The 20,092-nt window shown below is 37.6% G+C and overlaps 1 protein-coding gene across 4 annotated transcripts in view; it reads left to right on the top strand.

The window, feature by feature from the left end:
* Positions 1–20,092, top strand: part of alk (ALK receptor tyrosine kinase) — a 434,911-nt gene that overhangs the window by 195,091 nt on the left and 219,728 nt on the right. For 3 of the 4 annotated variants that reach the window (XM_081603121.1, XM_081603122.1, XM_081603118.1), the window contains exon 3: positions 13,828–13,986. In XM_081603121.1, coding sequence (XP_081459247.1) covers positions 13,828–13,986 — 159 coding nt within the window. The remainder of the gene's footprint in view (positions 1–13,827; positions 13,987–20,092) is intronic. The other variant, XM_081603119.1, reaches the window with a different exon arrangement.

Below are 20,092 nucleotides of genomic sequence, written 5' to 3'. Positions count from 1 at the left end.
TGTGTCCAGTGTGAGAATGTTAGACTCTGACTAAATGTTATGTTAGCATCTACAATTTGAAATCATAGCACTTTGAATACATTAGCCAACAATTATTTTAATTGTCCTTTTTTCAATATAAATACTACACACTAATACTGCACTAAAAATGTAATATATTGTGCAGTCTTTTACAGTATTCATTTTTCTTGACAGGAGCAATTATTTTGTTGGGTCTTTTTCAGATAAGCCTTGTATTTCTAAAGATACACTCGACCTAACAATATTATAGCAGAGAACCGATGATTAAAAAAACACCACAGTTCTCGGCCAACCGTGAGATTTCTTTGCTTCTTTCTACTTTTAAAAGAGTGAGAGATTCAGGGAATAAGTCACTTGCTTTTAGAAAACCAGTTTTCACAATCTCATTTTATTTTTTTTTTACTGTCCTAGTTATTTGAATCTGAATTTGCAAACTATTCTTGTTAAAGTACTCTGGAGCTATGTATCCTGCCTAGCCCATCAGTTTAGCCACCCTCTCAAAAGATAGAAAGAAAAAAATAAAAAATTGTGTGAAGATTTCTGTGATTACAGACATCAAGACCATAGCAGTTCCAAGCTTATAATGAAGAAAGACTCAACGGTTTCTTCGAATGAAACGTTTTTCTGAAATTGTCTTCCAAAAATACATTTACCTTTTGTTGTTAGAAATCTAGGTTTAAAAAAAAATACTTTCTACTTCTTCCCATTCAATTTGCATAGTTTGTTTTATTTCCTCCAAACGATTTAATGAACAGAATTTAGCCAAAGTAGCTAATTTATCTTATTTTTTCCCCCACTCTCCAGTTGTAACAAAAGCTTAATGGTACCACTTCAGCTCTTTCTTATTGTTGAGCGGTGAACAGTAGCCTTCACTGAAGTCACTTCAATGTCTGTTTTTCAATTGTTCAAATTAGAGCATGATGAGTCGCTTTTTGAGATTTTTAAACCTACTTCCTATTGTCAGACAGGTCCTATTAAATTGATTCCATTGGCCACAGAATAATCTGACCTGGGTGTGGCTTGTGAAACTGAAGTTCATGATTTAACAAGGATGTCAATTATCTTTTTGCAGGCAACTAGATTGGTTTGGATCCCTTTCATACTTTAATGGATAAAAGATCTAAAGTGCATTTTTATTCATCTAAAAAGTATGATAATAACACATTTTATAACAATATCTTAAACAAGAAATTTGCAAAAGATAAGCAAAAATTGAACAATTCTTGAAGGAGATAAATATTGTTAAGGTAGTGTGTTTACTATTGTAAAAAATAAGCATAATAAAAAAAAAATCAACCCTAATATTAACATTAGGTTACTTCATTATAACTTGGGTTTACAAATCATGGAGAAAAGATTCCAAGGTAACACTTTATTTGAAGGGGTCTGCATAAGACTGACATGACACTGTCATAAACATGACATAACATCTGTCATGAACATAAAGAAGTCTTTATGAATGTTTGACTGTTTTCATGAAGTGTCATTCGGTAAATAATGACTCTTTTAATGCAAAGTTGCTTTAAAAGTTTCATGCATTAAAAGTCCATTAAAAGTGCCAACTTTGCATTAAATTATCATAATTTACAAAATCATGCAAAGTTGGCATTTGTAATGGACTTTTAATGCAATTTTTAGAGCAACTTTGCATTAAAAGTGTCATTATTTACCGAATGACACTTCATGAAAGCAGTCATAAACATTCATAAAGACTCCTTCATGTTCATAACAGGTGTCATGTTTATGACAGTGTCATGTCAGTCTTATGCACACCCCTTCAAATAAAGTGTTACGGATTTGAATATTTAATATATTAATAAAATAAGGTGAAGTGAAGTATGGATTGACATCCAGAGGAAGCCAATGGGTGCATATAAACCTGATGTTGCTACTTTAGAATTGCTCTCATCAGATTGTGGATTGAATTGACTTCCCTGACAGATCAACAAGCACCAAGCTGCCTGTCTGGACTCTGGCTCTCTCATGTTGCTGCAGCAGCTTGTAGTAACAGTTTAAGGGGACTTAGTGGAGTTAATCGACTGGAGAAGAGTGTCTTGAAATAACTCATGCTGGGATGTGCCTGGCCTGCCACAGTTTTCTTTTTGTCTTTTTACATTCGATGACTTTGCTGACCCCTTGTCTCTGGTATGCTGGCAAATCAGAAGGAGAGCTTCTCTGCGATCAGTGAGGCGAGCGTAATGTGGCTGGAGCACATCTGGGCTGTAAAAGCCAGATGACTGCAAATGCTAGTGCAAATCATGGCACAGCTCGCTGGGGCAAATTAAATGCTGATCGAACACGCAAGAACCATTTTATATACTATATTTTTTTGTTGTTCTCTATGTAATGGACTTGATTACACCGTGTTCCGTCTTCATAGACACGTCGAAACATTATGTTTCTATAGCGTGATTGTACAGCGATGTCTTCTGTATGAGTGACTGAAGTTGCACTGTATGACACAGAACAGCATCAGAGGCTGAATAAACGAGTCGGTTCACAGCAACATGGCATGGTGAACATGGCTTCAGGCTGCAGCAATAGATCTTTGCTCTCCCCACAGCATCTGCTGTCTGCTGGCATTTGTCAGCAGCTACAAAAGCCAACAAAGACTGACTGGACATTTGCCACCAGCTGCCCCCATTCTCTCTCCCATCACCCTGCTTCCATTAGCAGCCTTTAGCTGCAGGGGCTACAGGGCAAAACCCGATTCGTTATGGAAATTCCTGGCAAACGTCTGTGCCTCTCTGTGTCAGTAATAATATCAGTGCCGTCAGAAGCTGTCAGATATTTTCAGCTGCTTTTCCCACAATGTTGTCTTTCCCCTGCGGAGAACAGCAGCAGGGCAGATCATCGCTGTTTTCTGTTTAGCAAAACGCTTCCCATACGGCGTCTTCATCACTTCGATTTTCCTTGTTCTGATGGATTGTCCTGGCTCATCTGCGGCTGCCAGCTGCAGCGCACTTGCGCCTTCAGATGGATGTTGGCCACTTGAGGAGCTGCCGTGCTCCACAATAGAACATCTGCCTCGCTCAGCTGGTAGTGCTGTTCGTCAGTAATGAGGCTCAGTGGTAGAATAAAAGAGGTTTTTAGAGGTTAAAAGGCAGGTGCTCATGGCAGTCTCCTGGAGACGTGTTAAATCCACCTTATTTCTAAGTGGAGGCATTGCTGTTGCATAAGTACTGCTAAGGGTTCATATGTATAGTCTTCGGTTCTTTCTTTCTAGAACCTGGATTTCGTTTTGTCTTTGAGTTTTGATCAACAGGATATTTGATCTTTTAGTTTGTATTTTGCTTCTATTGTAAATGAATATCTTATAGTTGAAAAGGAATATCCCACACTTTTAGCGTCTCAGTGCAGCACTTTTTAATCTGTTATCCAAAATTGTAAGTCTGGAAGACCAGCATTGAAAGCACTAATCAGCTAGCAACCAAGAACCCGCAGTAACTCTGGAGCTGCAGAGTTACTGTAGGCCCCATCTCGGTTGGTTAATTCTGACAAGAGATTCTGTGTCATGCTCTCTACAAATACGACCTAACACTGTGTTTTTTCTTCTGAGCACACCATCTCCACAGTAATACATGGTGACGTCAGATGCATTTTTCTCAGCAAGAACAGTGAACCTGGTAAGAGTTGAAGGGAAGATGGAAAAAAGCTAAATGCACCTCAAGGAAAGCTGTTGGAGGCAAAGTAGGAACTGAAATTGGGGTGGAGGTTCAAATGATTAGCAGAATGACTCTAAGCATGAAGTCGAAACTGCAATAGAATAATTTAGATCAGTGATGTTTGAAATCCGTACTCAGCGGGCTGGTATGATGGCGTTTTAATTCTTTCCCTGGTTAAGCACACCTGAATCAAATGATGTTTCATTAGCAGGCCTTTGACATGCTGAGGAAGCAGTAGAATTAGGGTTGAAGGGAGCTGGACACCCACGGTTTAGATCAAAGCATATTCATGTGTTATAATGGCCCAGTCAAATCCACGCCAAAATCCTACAGAGAACTAGTGCCAAGAGTTGAATATTGTTCTCCACAGGTCTTAATCCAATTTGATGAGTTTGAGATATTTTGAAATTAAGAAAAAGGGCAAATATTACAAAACTGGTAGAAAATAGTCCAGAACACCTGAACTAAAATCACAGTGATCCATGTAGCATTGAAAACAAGACTGACTGCTTCTGAGAAGATCTCTAAGTAGTGCGGTGTCAATCAGTGTGAAACGGTGTTTGTCAATTCCGGTCCTCAGGGACCACTGCCCTGGATGTTTTAGATGTCCCCCTTCTGCCACACACCTGACTTGAATAAGTGGGTGATTAACATGCTCCTGCAGCGATTGATGGCATGCAGGGGAGGTCAAGCAATCATTTGAACAAGGTGTTCTGGAACAGAGACACATCTAAAGTATTCATGTCCCCGAGGACCAGAACTGAGAAACACTGGTGTAGAATATTGAACTTGAAATTGATCAAAGGAAAAATCTGGTTAGGGAGCAGGATGACTTTATATATGGATGAAGAATGCTTGTGACCTAGCAGAACACAACAAACCATCCTCCTGATTATTTTCTTTACAGTTCTACTACTACCGACGCTCTTAAACGACAGAAGGAGTTTTGTTGCAACGTTTATTAATTGTAAATGTCCGACCGTGTTGTTTCTCTTTAAATAAACGAAGGAATCCACTCACACATAGTTTTCCCTCTCCTAGATGGCACCTGAGTCAAATTTGAAGAATACTTAAGGATCCTTATCTAGGTTTAGAATTGGAAATAGTTCAAGTACCACTTTACGTCTCAAGAGGCACCTGACAAACAAGAGTTGTCAGACAGCCACTTCCAGTGCATCTATTAATCAGCAGTGTGAATGGGCAGATGTTGCTGTAGTTGAACACAAGTAGAGCAAGACAGAGGGATGTTGTTTTTTTCTGTCTGTATTTAATGTTTAAGTTGCATGGGTTGTTTGTTGTTATATGTTCCGATGTTCAGAATAAATGTGCCAGTTTTGAAGGGTAAAAATAAGCTGAATCAAAGTAAAGGAACTGCTTTAGATGGAAATTCAATGGCCACATTAGGAGGATTTGCTGACAAAGTTAGTGCTGCAGCCTACGGTGCCTGTTATTGACTGAAACAATGGGAAGCTCAGAATGATTTAATGATCTGAAGCACTGCGAGACAAATGGGTTTTTCAGTGGTTTGGATTTTGTTAGGACTCCCCTAAAAATCTTCAAAGCCTTCAAGAATGTGTTGTGCAGGACTTCAGTGGACCCCCTGCCAGCATGCCATCTTTGTGTTACTGAAGTGGGGATGAAAGGGACGAGGTGAGAGGAGTTCTTAGGGAATGGAAAGCCTGACGCTGAACTTTGATCCCCTCTGATCTGGCATCACAAACTGTCACATGTAGTTCAGTCAAAGCAGTTTGATAACTCTGTCCTCCTCCTCTTCTAAACGCATTATGGTTTCTTTGATTAACATGTCTAGGAATCTACTTTTTGATGGAATATAAAATTATAAGCAAGAGTCGTCTGCTGTGTTGATAGATTGGGCATAGATAGGTGTTTATCACATATGTCACATTTTGAAATCCATCGTTCATTTTCAAACCTGGTTAGAAAACAACTTTCTGTAGGAGTACAGCTGATCAATACTGGATAGATTTTTGATAAAGTTGCACAAGAATATTTTATTAAACACTTTAGTGATTTTTTCCTCCAACAACAGGAAAAACATGCAGTTTTATATCTTTTACTCATTTTATTTGCTGTATTTTTCATACCTGCCATGAAGTCACTCTCCACTCCACTATTCATCTTTGTGTTTGATTGATGACTCCGGCAGCCATCAGGGGAGATAAATTGCCTTGTATTTCAGGGCAATAAAAACTCAGATGCATAAATAAGCAGAGTTGACTGAAATTGTCATGTAATCAGGAAATAAACACATTCATCATTACAGTTTAGGAGATTCATGGGGATTTTTTATTTTTTCATCTGTAAACATATACAATGTTGGATGCTCTTCCAGCATCCTCATTTAAAAATCTAATAAGCTCACAGTCAAAGAAACCCACATATTTGCAATATAGGGGTGAAATATGTATTTGAAAATCTTGTGATCCAGATATTGGGATGTATTGCGATGACAATGTTGACAACGTTCTCGTATAAACTTCCATCACTTTTGTTGTGTGTGTGTGTGTTTTTTTAAACCATGTATAGCATGTTCAATCATTGAAGAAAACCATTTGGATATTTTGTTTGCAATAATCTATTGACATTTTAGTAACATTTTAGAAAGCTGACATAAAATTACAGCCTGCATAGAGCTTAGATTTTCCTCATCTGTATCGATCCTAGTCGTTTAAGTCAAAGAACAAGCACAAACAAATGCCTTTTTTTTATTGTTGTCTTGTTTTCATTTTCTAGATTTGCTAAATAATTGGTTGCACTTTCATTAACATCAAGTAGTTTTGCTTTTTTTAATCAAGATAAATAGTAACTGACCTTAACTGACCCTTTGGTATTTAGTAAAATCTAAATGGCCAAAGACACTGAGTGTCTTTAAATGTCTTCTGTAGATGCAGCTTTCCTAAATCCCATAAAACTTTATCACCACATGCTATCACGTCCTTAGCAACCTGTAAACACCATTACTGGAGGCCAGCTGCTCACATGTTGGCATTAATTGTGATCAATATCTGTTGTTCTTAGAGCTATAAAGCCCGGCTTGGATGACCAGATCCACAAATAACAACAGTAATGTGATTAACGTCTCAATCTTTTTACACAAGCATTTAAAGGACTTATGAATTGTGTTCAGATGAGCGGAGATCAGTGACAGAAGACAATAAACCTTTTGAAATTAAATTTCTCCCACCTCACAAAACAGACACTTTAAATTGAGATTTCATTTCAAAATGAGATAAAATAAACACTGGTGACTCATGGCGCTTCCTGAGTTTTAAAAGAAAACTGCACAGCTCCTCCCTGTCAAGACAATTATTTGAAATCAATGAGATTACTTATGGGATGTCTGAGAATTACCATTCCAAATACAAGTTGAATGCATGTTGTGCAATCTTGACATGTACTTTTATAAAGAACATATAAATGCGTAGGGCTAGCAAATATACATGATTTGATATTCCAATTACTATAGTTTTTACAACTAGATACATGTACAACTTCATTATTTGTTTGAGAATAAAAAATAAAAAACACTGTAACACATGTGTTTCTAACAAGCCAGAAACAGTACCACATTAACTTGGATAATTTATGTTGGATGTATGTGGGTTTGGTGCAGACAGGTGTGAAAGGACAGTTATTGTCCTGAAAGGACAGTTATTGTCCTTTCACACCTGTTTTTAAAACCAGAAAATGTGGAACTGTCTCTTATACTTGGAGGTAGTCTTCACCATAAAATCTAGCCTGTTATGGAAAAGATCTTTAAGAATCGAAGGATCTTCTGAAAAGGACACCACAATCCTTCTGACCTTAATTTACTGTAGTTACATTTAATGTAATTTGATACAGTGTTTTTAAAATTTTCATGACTGTAATTTACTGAATCCTCGTGAAGATAGTTTGAGGAGGGTTTAAGAACATAATTGGTTCAAAACATTAGAGAAGGAGTGGCCAAACCAGTATGAAAACAACCCACAATTCAAAAGTTTGGAAATGGCAAAATGAGAACTACAGGCAGCATTTATTCTTTACACGGCTTTAAATTCTTAAATCCATTGAAATCTACACAAGACCAGATTTTGGTATTGGCAAACATTTAAATTAATTAAAAAACAACTTTGCATCAGAAGCTTTGCATCAGAGCTACTTTCATATGAATCTACTCCATGTTTAAATAATCAGCACTGTTGACTTTTCCAACTGAAAATGTTTCATTTGGGTTCCACATCAATGAACTTTGAAGCTTCTCCATCTTCCTAAAACATTGCGGTGGCAAAATGAAAATTTCCATGTTCTAAAGTAGTTTAAAGAGCAGCCATTATCAAATTTTCAAAAATCAACACTCATTTACTCTACTTGAATGTTTTTTGTCTTTCCTCCTTTTAAAAGTGACTAAGAGACGGACCGTTAAATTGCATTATATTTATATCTGAGTAACAGAAAGCTAAGGATTATCTATTAAGAGCTCCTAGACTCTCTACTTGAAAAGTAAAGTATAAATCTTAAGCCTGAGATCCATTTATGTTAGCAGGAATTGTTTGGGGTGTCTCGAAAGGTGGCACAGATAACATGTAAAAAAGAAATATCTCTTAGTGGATGTTTTGTCTACCGAATAAATGCATTTTCAGGGTGATATTTTGCTTCTGCAATACCAAATAGATTTATTTAAAATCTGTTTTTGCACATTGTACAAGGTATGCTTGCAAGAGTGGAAGTTGCTTTATAATTAATTTACTCTCATCCCGCTGTGCGTAAATCGCAAATACAGCCCTGTTGTACAGACAGTTGCTGAAGTCCATCAGCACTGAGGATTTGTTGTTTTCTTCAGACGGTGATGATTGTTGTTCTTTTACTGCAACAAAGATAAAGCCCATAAATTTTTCTCTCAGAGATATTACAGTTTGCGAGCGAGGAGCTGATTTAAATTCAGTCTGTGTTTTCAACACTTACTCTGTGCTTAGGGACAAATCAAATATTAAAACAAACTTTTTTTTTTTTACAGGAATTCTGTTTGTCATGACCCGCTAATAATTAGCAGTGCTTTAGCAAGCGCTTTAGGAGGCAATCGAGGATAACTTTTGGCAGACACAGCCAATGGGGGAAATGTGCTGTGAATTTATGGTAAACACTATTTCCTTAAATAACCACTCGACTCATAATGATTGCACTGGTATATTAAACTTGTAAATGAAGCAAAGTAAAAAATAAAATAAAGATATGGCCCTAGTAAATTCAGGGGAATAAAAGTCACAGATGTCACAAAGAATGAATAAACCATTAAAAGCCGTGTCTCTGGTCATTTGGCAATTCATCAGTTCTGAGTCGCTTTGCAGCAGCAGAAGGTGGGTGAAATTGGATGACAGCTCTGGATCACACTCACGACAGTTGAATCATATCTCTTGTCCCCATTTGGCAGGATGCGGCAGCGTTTGGCCTGCCTGCATGCCAAATGTGTCTGTGCATACATGAGTAGTGGTCTGATATCCTCTGGTGGAAAACATGAGGAGACAGCTGTGCAACTTATTTATCTGCGTTCGTTTATATGAATGCAGAAAGTATGCAAGCTTGCTTGTTTTGTGTCTGGACGTACATTTGAATCAAAGTTCATATAAACAGGCATAGATGTGAGCCCTGGATAATTTCAGAATAGAAACGTACCGATTAACAAAGCACAATTAATCTTGATTTTTAAACACGTGTTAGCTGGTTGTGCTGGAAAGCTGCATGAGTGGGAATAATTTGAGGAATTTTGGGTGCATGATTACAAAGTTCCCACAGTGTGGGTTTTGAGTGCCCTTCAATAATTCATATCTAAATAATGGCTGGCAAAATAGGAAATAGCCACTGTTAGAAAATGCTTATTTAACTGTTAATGGAAAACATAAAAAAAACGCAAATGTTCAGTAGAGTAAAAATGTCTTTGTTACAAAAACTCATTTAAAAAGAATCTTAGTCTTTACAAAGATAGATTAGAATAAAAGTAAAAAAAAAAAAAAAAGACGTATCTGAGTTACATGGGTTACTTTAAGAAGATATACATATTAACTAGAATATAGTTTGTACAGTTTTCATCTGATAATTTAAAGACATCTGCAACCTACAAATCCAGAGCTGCAAGTGACTTAGTCTTTGCGGTTCACTTGATATATTAAATGATGTAATATTGCCCTTTTTGTTTCATTCTTTGGTTCTGTGCCACCATGAAAAAAAAACATCGACTCCACTCTGGGCCCCCACGGTAAATTTGGTCTATAGCCACCACTGTGCGCAATAACATGTGTGCACCGCTGTAAAAGCAAAAAGTTATGAAAAGAAGAATAAAGTTACTAAAATGAATGTTTGTAGACATATATTCATAATGTGGCGTGGAGGTAAAAAGTGAGACAAAGGACAAAAACAAAAAAAATTACTTGTAAAATGCGTTCACGCATCACTTTGATCATTTGGTTCAAAACAAGCTCACTGCGTGGCAATCAAAAGATCAGTTAGTGTTTTAAAACGTGTGCATTTCTTTTACATTGACTGGATTGGACTTATTTTCAAGCAGTTACAAGAGGGGTCTCTAACACTAGTCATAGCAAGCTGTCATCCTGCAGGTTTTAGATGCATCCCTGCTCTAACACACTCAATTCAAACGATTTAATTTACCTTTTCAGCATGTCATCAAACTTGGCAAACCCTGGTAACGGGTTACTCATTTGATTCAGGTGTGTTGGAGCAGGTCTGCGTCTTAAAGCTGCAGAACAGTAGATCTCAAGGACCCTTGAGATATTGTGCATAAAATGTGAACTCAGCTTAGACACAAGCAAAAATAAATTATTAATCTATAGTAGCATTGTAAAGCAGCTCCTCTAGAGTAAATATGAAAATGTTGTTTTCTACGTTGCCATGCAACACCTACATCTGAATAACAGATCAAAACCTGGATGGATCAAATGCAATAATGCATTAGTTAGTTGGAAAGAAAGTTACCATTAGAACTATATTATATATCTACGTATGTACTATTTGTCTTTGTTGCATCGTTGTGGAAGCGTCGCAGCAGATGGGTTTATGATGTAGAAAGAGTAATACAGGGGATGTTTAAAGCACCAAGAAGCACACAGGGTTAATTGTAACTGTGGAGTTTGCAGCTTTTTGAACATGTTTAGTCCTCACTTGCAGAGGAAAACTACAGGAACAGCCCTCTGCTCAGTCTGCTAGCTATAGGCTAATGGTGAGTTACTAAGCATTTGTTTGATAATCTGGTTTGTCTAACTGGTTAACAGCTTGTCAAATTTATTTCACTGTTAGGATCGTGAATGAGGGTTGAGTACAGCTAGTAGAACACCCAACGCAATAACAGGATGGTGTATGCATCGATTTTATAGAGTCATTACAATGAAAGCGGCCCATATAAAGCGCTTCAATCATCTGTATTGGGTCAAACTGTGTCAATACAGCAAAGTTTGTATTGGTGTTTGTATTGGTGTATTGGTGTCTTTAAAACCAGATTTAAATTGTTTCATGTTTGTTGAGCGAAAAGGGTTTCCCATAAAGAGACGGTGAAGAAATCTCTCCAAAGTAAAAGTTTTTACTTTCCCAGAAGTTGCCCACTTTCAGATCAAGTTTACTGTCATAAAATATGATATTTGGTCTTCATAGTGGAAAAAAGGCAGAATATGAGTAAAAGCATTTGGTTTTCTTGTTCTTATTTTATCTATTGCTATGATTTATGTCAGATCTTCCCCAGTATGTTTAAATTCTAACTGGGCCGCTTTTAGATTTAATCAATGAATAATTTGTCAGGCTTGTTATTGATTCTCCTACTGTAGGCGTTGTAAGAATCCTTTCGTTTGGTGTTCTCGTGCAGAATGCATTTTACCACAACATGTTTACAAACTGTTTTCTGGACTCACAAAGTATTGATTTAAATCCAACCATACATCCATTTTCTTTACACCCTTGTCCCTTAGTGGGATCGGGAGGGTTGCTGGTGCCCATCTCCAGCTAACGTTCCGGGCGAGAGGCGGGGTCACCCTGGACAGGTCGCCAGCCTGTCGCAGGGCAACACAGAGATAGACAGGACAAACAACCATGCACACACTCACACCTAGGGACAATTTGGGAAAAAAAAAACTGACAGTCATGTTTTTGGACTGTGGGAGGAAACTGGAAACCCACGCATGCACAGGGAGAACATGCAAACTCCATGCAGAGAGACCGGGGCTGGGAATTGAACCCAGAACCTTCTTGCTGCAAGGCAACAGCTCTACCAACTGCGCCACTGTGCAGCCCCTGATTTAAATCCTATTTGTGTTTATTTACTTATTCATCAAATGGGTTTCTTTTCCTCTATCTTTATGTGACAATAGTCATTTTTCAGTTGTAATTTGCATGATAAGGGGACATGATGCCTGTTTAAATAATAGTTCTTAATTTTTAAAGTTGAATTGTCTTGCAGTTATGGGTGTAACAAGAATTGCATTTGCTGCAGCACAGGATTATGTTCGACAGAAAAGAGATGATCCACTATAGAAGGTTTTATGTTTATCATGGTGAGATTTTTATTACAGCTATTAGAGAATTATTTTTTCCGGCATTTTATGCTGTTTGTTGGTACGAAGTGAAATTATCCCGGCCAAATTCAGGCCATTATTCTGAGTGAACTGGAAAAACGGACGTGGAGCGATAATACAACACTCTGTCCATCTCTTGTGGAGCATTACTGTGAAAAGCGATTCAAAAGTGACCAGGCTGCCTCAGAAGTGATTTAACAAGCCACAGGGATGGACATTTACGAGGTTATCTGCAGGAAATGAAGGACAGATAAAAGTGATGAGCCTTATTTCTATCCATAAACACCATATTTCTGTGCTACAACAATATTTAAATGAGATGGGCAAACTGTTCATTGGCTTTTTCACCAACATTATAATTAACTAGGCATCACTCTGACGGCCTCATTTAGAGTGCCTAATACAAAGCCGAGCGCGGAAAGGTAAAGCTTATTCGGTAGGAAATCACCTAAAACGCATCATTTGAATTGATTGGGACCAAAGTCGATATTTTTATTCAAATCAAAGCACATCATTTCAGCACAAGCATCACAAACTGTAAAGCACAGAGTTGGTGGGTTGATGATTAGATGCTGTTTTCCAGCCACACACAGCTGTATTCACGGGGAAATGACGATGCGGATGAACGTCGCAGTCTGCTGTTTGGCTGCAGCATAAAAGGAAGCCCTTCAGTAAAGATGCGGAATGAAAACTCTACAAAAATCACATCAAATATGTGCAGGAAATGTTTCCATTGACTGAGCCGATTCCATACTTCACAGATGTTTGTGTGGTGCTGGGAACTGGACAAGCTCTCTTCAGTGTAACCATTCCCCAGCAGTTTTTTTTTTTTTTTGTGCTTTTCAAAGCACTTCTGCACCTCTCCCATATGATAAAGTGTGCCAGTTGGGCTGCAGCAGATGCGACCATGCGCCTGTTTGAGCGAGAACCCCTGTTAAGCCCAGGGCTAAACTGTGCAGGCGTTTCCCTCACCAAGCGACAGAACTGCCAGTCTTGCTGTTTTGGATGTTTATTTTACCACCTCCTCAAGTCTGGCAACGCACATGTCGCATTGTTTGCCATATTTGAGAAATACTTAATGCATACCATTTTGGATTAGTGTTTGTGGCTTAGTATGCATACCCAAGCTGCAGGGTACGTGGTTTGGAAGCTGGCGATTAGTATCACTTTGTATTTGCTGTTGTATATTTATTGCTGATACACAGTTGTGTGTAGTTTGAATTTAAAAAGACAGTCTTTTACCAGAAATGTCTAAAAATAAAGTTCTAAAGCATTAAAGAAGAATCAAACTGTTGTTATTCTGGGGATCTGTTTTATTGTTATATTTTGTTTTTGTATTCGTTCTCTTGCCGTCGTTGATATGCTTTTCCAATTTGTGCATTACTGTACCTGCACTGACTTAGTGTTATCGCTCTAACGAGTTTTATTTCTCTTTGCAAGATAATTAATTGTAGGAGTCAATTGTGAAAGGCAAGTTAATAAAAATTTTTTTTTTCTTTTTGAAGCCCGCTTGGAGGTGTATTAGCTGTGAGTGCGTCATTTGAAGGTTTATCTCTGTGCTTCTCTAGATCGGCGCTGTCTTGGCAGGACATGCAGCCTCCAGCATGAGGATGTTCCCGAGTTGACATGGAGCATCGTGGCAGCAGGAGACCAGAGGGATGAACGGAACGGGAAAAGTGAAAAGAAGACGGAAAGTCCTCATGGTTGGGAGGAAGGTAAGAATGAAGGTATCACGTTTCCCCCGTTGCAGGGGAACTTTGTTTTTCGATAACTTCTAGAAGGTTTTCTGATTACGTTGAGTTTGGACCAAAGAGTCCATTAATCATAGCTATGTCAAAATACCATAACTAGTTCAAAACGGCTTATTTTTGTCATAATACATCAGTTGTTACACTGCAACATGCCTTCCCACATCCACAACTGTCAGCTCAGACTATAACTGGGAACATCTCATCTCCTGAGGTGATAGTAAAATAGGAGAGACGAGTCTGTTTACTTCCCTTAAATGTTTTCCTGTCTGTCTTTAATGAGTCCTGAGATCCTGTCTGTCTTTAATGAGTCCTGAGACCAGTGAGATCACATGTTGGATGAATCTGAAAAATGTCAAATGCACTCAGTGGTAAGGAAAGGGAGATGGACCCTGGATTTGAACCATGCCCGCCCGTCCTGCAAGTGTAGTTTTGGTTGTAAACTAAGCTTTGACTCAACATGCCTCCAGTGGTGGAGAAAGTACTCAAAAAATTTACTTAAGTAAAAGTACAAATACACAGACAAAAATGTACTCAAGTAAAAGTAAAACTACCACATTAACATTTGTACTTAAGTAAAAGTAAAAATGTACTAGCTTTTAAAAATACTTGAGTATTAAAAGTAAAAGTACTTGCTGAATAATACCTAATCCCTAATACAACATCATTAAGTGTACAGATCGTATTTAATTTTAATACATTAGAAATGTGCCATTTTAATGAACAATGCCACAGATAAAGCATGTTGTGTTTTCTCTCTGTAACATAGTTTAGACTAAGAGATTCTTTGCGTCATAATTTCAGGGATGGAAACATCTTGTCTCCTGTCCTGACATAGCATGAACTTCACTTTTTTTGCCACTTGTGGCTTTTATTTTGAAAAAAATCCAACAGAAAGGGGATGGAAAGAAGGTGGGAGGGGGAGGACATGCAACCAAGGAGCCAGTAGCAATTTAATTAACACTCAGTTGGTTAATGAATGTTTCTAACTGCTTGGAAACTTGTTGCTGCTATTCCATTTGTTAAAAGGGGACATAATTTGTCAACTTAAATCTACAGTCCAATCTGCTTTTATCTAATTTGTCAAAGGACATTGAGAAGCTAGTAGCTAAACAGTTTATGCACCAGTTGAATTTTCTTTTTATATTATGTAGGTTGGCTTTATAGACAGACAACTGTCATTTTATAGATGTGATTAAGTTTCTGCTTGTAGAAATTTACCTTGTTGGAGACATGTTTCTTGATTTAAATAAAATTGTTGTTAGGATAGTCTTGGCTGATCCACATAAAAAGAAATGGTCTCCTATGAAAGTCTTAAGTATTCTATAGTTTATTGAATTTGCCTTTCTTATCACTTAAAATAACCCCTCTTTGTATGCTCTAATTTTGTCGAAGATATGCAGATATTGTATTTTATATATACAAAGCAACAGTAGGAGATGTTATAAAGTACTGTACTCCAAGCTTTATTTCATAGTAGGGAACTGAAATTTAATTCCTACTAATACATTTTTGAATGAGTCCAAGGTCCATTAATTATAAGTCAAGCCACATGAGACAACAGTTTTATTCAAAATAAATTAAGCATCTCAGTAATTAAAAATACCCCAAATCATACGTGCTAAAGAAAAATAAAAAGTCCCTTTAAGTTTAGCATAAGGAATCAATGACTCCACAGAACTGTTATCAGTTAGGGTTAGGGTTAGATATCAAGATCTAATTTGTGGAAAAACTGTTTTACATTCCATGCTATTCTAACTGAGCATATTCTTGCTCTTTGTTGTCATAAATGTAACAAGAATCCTGCTTACATCTTGACTGGATGATCTTAGTGCATTTACTTTTATTGTTCCTAACTGAAATTTCTTGACATTATTTGCAAAATGCTCATGTTTGCTGTAATAACACAGTTTAAAGCTGAAATCTCTTCCATACTTTTTCATGTGGTTTCCTGGCAAATTAAGTACATAGTTTTTGTGCTGGTTGAAGAAAGAATGACTCAAGCCATTCCGTCCATACCTGTTTGAAGCGTCGGCATTCACTGTTCAATTTTCCTTTTAGCATTGAATCTGGAACATGTTTTTATTTCAACAGGCTCCTGCTTCTCAGGAAGTATAACTGCTCCTAAGGTGACAGTAACAACGTGCCACTTACACTACAGCAGTGATTTTTGAGTGACACTGTCACAAGTGGTCAATGTGCCATTGGCATGGAAATGACACTCCACATAGCTATGTTACATAACTGATATAATGGCATCTGGTAGTCTTCCTGTGGAAACAGTGCGCATACTAACCTGGCACCTAGATATGGAAATGTTGACATAGTGAAAGAATCACAGCTTAGGAGTCAGAAACAGGCAGCCTGCGGCCAGCATTCAAACCACAGGCCACTGTTTTAGAGCTTTGTTGTAGTGGTCCTAATTTGAAAACAGATTTCTATCCATGCCATTTATATATACTGCGGAGACGGAGGTTTTGCTCCGTCTCACTTTGCTCACAGGTCAGGCAACAAATCTTTTTAAAAAGTATAAAGGACCTATAATTGATTCAAAACTTACATTTTAGGTTAAGGTGTACAAAATCTTTGCCAGTTTTTTTTATTTTTTATTAAATTGCCTGTTTGTTCAAATAACCTATCTGTAAAAGGAAAAGAAATTTATTTTCCTTTTGATACAATTATTCAAGAATAATTGTACCAAATACTGTAAGGTGTTTTTTTGTTTAGGAACAATAGAATTAAAGGCAGACATTACTGAAATGCAAAACAAATAGTTGTGTATTTCCATGTTACAATCATCTGCTAGCCACAATTCAGTTGGTATGTTTTGAATAACTGAGATGGGCGAGGAGGTTCTTCACACATTTAAACATTTCTCTTTGGAAAACAGGGGGTAAAAAATGATGGAGATTTGAAGGCTTTGATGTATAGGAATAGCTGAAGCTGTTTTCTATAGTCCTGAAATAATGTGTTGTAAAATGTGAAACATTATAGCCTGTAAATAGGCTATGTTACTTTCATACAAAAAGCTGGTCGTTGGGCTGAAGATGTGCAGATGCAAGCTGGAAAATCACTAAGGTTAGCAGGATCAAGCACGAGTCCTGCATCCATAAATAGAAGCTTGCCTCGACTCAATGCAGACTCCCAGAAAATGAATAATTAAAGCTGTTTACAACCAGATATGACGAAACCACTGCTGAAATTAGATTTTTTTTTTATCATATTTTGAACTTGCTTGTATTGTCTCTGGCCATTACTGGACGCTGCAGCACATGGTACGCTCTGCTCCTTCCTAAGGACAGTAATCTGAGTAAATAGAATGTGTCTGTGGATATGCAAAACATTTAAAAAGAAATATATCTGCGCTCATAATAGTTTTGTCACAAAGTTGTTTTCTAAACTCTATCCTTAACAAGTAAAGACAGCAGCAAGTGCAGAGGGAGGTACAGCTCAACAAATTTCCATTTGTTGCAAACTGCTCAAATCTCTGCGGCAACCAAATCTCCTGTGACTCTAATTGATTGAAAGTGAGCCAACGCTGACGACTCCTGAACAGATTGTGAATTAGACTCTCTGGTGAGTCAAAACAAAGACAAAAAAATTATCTGAATGTCTGTAGCCAAAGACAGTGTGAAAATGATTGAGCATTGATTTCTAGCTCTTTTGCACATAATGGAGAAGCTGGAGCTGACTGGCAGCAAATTCAAGTAAGATGCTGTTTGCTGGAGCAGTTTGTTTGTAATGAAGAGTGGCCCCGAGGAGGTCTGTCATCTGGCAACCAGAGGTGTCATCTGGATTTTTATCAGGCCAGAGGAAGATTGGCTCTGCCTTGCAGTCTTGTCTTGCCTTTTTTTTTATGTTTAAGTATGTAGTGTGCTGAAGCACCTACTGTTTGTGCTGTAAGTAATCTCGGGCATTATAAACAAAGGCAACTGGACTTCTCTTATCTTGAAGACTTTTTGACTCTCATCCAAGAGGCTACTTTGGTGGTAAAACCTGCGTTCGACCTATAAGGCTTATAAGTTGTAATCAGAAACAATCAGACTGATAAGGCAAAAGAGGGCACTAACGAGGTCATTGTAATCGCTAATGAGGTCATCAAGGTCACATGAGCCTCTGGCCCTAACCCTATGCTCGATTCTCTGTTATGGTTGTTAACACTAATGATCCTAACATGTCCCCAACAATGATAACGTTGACACAAACGTTGATGATAAGATACAGCATCAAACTGAACATGTCCTCATAAAGAGGGAAGGCAAGGACAAAGATCACAAGTACTTCGAAAAAGCATTTGAATTCAACTTAGTGTGTGTTAAAGCATCTTGGAATTAAAACAAAACAGTCAATTCAGGCGAGTGCAGGACAGGGCAAGAGGAGGCAGAAGAACATAGCCATCCCATGTCTGACGAATTAAGACTATTTTCTAAACTCAATGTTCAAATTTTAAATCCAGTAATGCTCTCAGACAGAAATTGATTCAACCCAAGGACAAATCACCCAAATCACGAGCTCAGTGGTGTGGTATTTGCAGCCCAGTGCAGTGAGGAATGTTCGGATCGTTGTATTGGAGAAACAAAACAACAGCAGCAACAAAAGGATGGCGCAACACAAAAGAGCCAACTCATCAGGTCAAGACTCAGCAGTTTATTCCCACTCTCAAGGAAAAGGGACTCTGCTTTTGAAAGCAACATATTTTGGTCAGGGGAGCTTAACAGAAACTCACACCTGGAAACATTTAAACGAAACGGTGCACCTGTTGGCATTGTTGAGAACATGTTAGGATCATCAGTGCCAAACACACAAGTAATTGAAAGGAGATTAGGTTCAGGATCTTAAAACCAGGTCAGTACTGAGAACATGAAAGCCACTTATGTAACTGATTGGGTTAAGCTAAGCGTGCCTTAAGACATGCACGCCTTTAACAGTTTCATAGAAACTTTACAAAATATGAAACATTTGACAAAGTGAAATTTGGGGTATGGGCAATTAACTCTTACATGCCTATTTTCTTTTTTTTCACTCTTTTTTTCACTCTTTTTTTACCTCTTTTTTTTACTTTCATCACTCTGTGACCTTCAGTGTTTTGTGTCCAGTCTGCTAACCTTTGGACTCTGTCCAACTGGATAAATAATACAATAACTTGTAAAATGCAGGTTCAAAACACCTGGAGTGTTTTAGCAAGCAATTTTTAGACTTCTTTTCAGTCCTGTGTTGATATGAATATTGCACACTGAAATTGCAATGATGGTATATGTTGAAATTGTTCTGCTTTTAAAACAATCAGCATCAGGACAGGTAATAGGAAAAACTGCAGCTGACATCAAATTAGACGTAACAGCTAAAAAAATCCTCATTGAGTATTTTCCACTAAGCTCTTGCCCTTCTCGGTAAGGATAGCACAATCTTCGCTTCTATAGTCCTTTGGATCAAAACAGTAAAATCTCCTGCTGGTGATCCTTGCTGATTATAAGTTTCATACAAAGTTTCTCAAAGTTTGATTTAAAAACGAACCTGCAGAAAACTATTACCTGTTCATTTCTTGGTCACAGGATTGCATCTAGATAGATCAATGGTCCACTTGCCATGCAGGCAGGAACGCTACCCAGTTGCTTTTTCTGCACCCAGCAACCCTCCTATCTGAGCAAATAATTATGAACCATTACTTTGGATGAGAGGCAATTTGTTGTACTTATGTGTTTTGTATCAGAAATATAATAACCCTGGCATTTGAAGCAAGCCTTTACTTTGGAGTTGGTCTATCCATGTCCAGCCTGAGCCTAAAACACAGTAGAATCAGGACACAAAGCAAAAAATATTACCTCATTGGCAACAGACTTGGGGCATTAGTTGATTATCTGGATGTTTAAAAAGCAGTTGAGCAAAAATAAGCGACAGATTACTTTCTTTCAGACATGTATTACTTTATTTTATCTACTTTATATACTCAAGTAAAGACACACAATGTCTTGCAATATTCATCTGACATGACAACTGTTTTTAAAAAATTTGAAAAACTCGAAACAGATCAAAGTTGGCTTAGAGCGACTGAAGTCGCGTTTCCCAGAATTTTGTTCAAATCCAT

This window comes from Poecilia reticulata, chromosome 22 (genome assembly GCF_904066995.2).
Source record: "Poecilia reticulata chromosome 22, P_reticulata-male-v2, whole genome shotgun sequence".
NCBI lineage: Eukaryota > Metazoa > Chordata > Actinopteri > Cyprinodontiformes > Poeciliidae > Poecilia > Poecilia reticulata.
The sequence above is the reverse complement of the archived record's forward strand: the minus strand, read 5'-3'. Positions and strand labels throughout refer to the sequence as shown.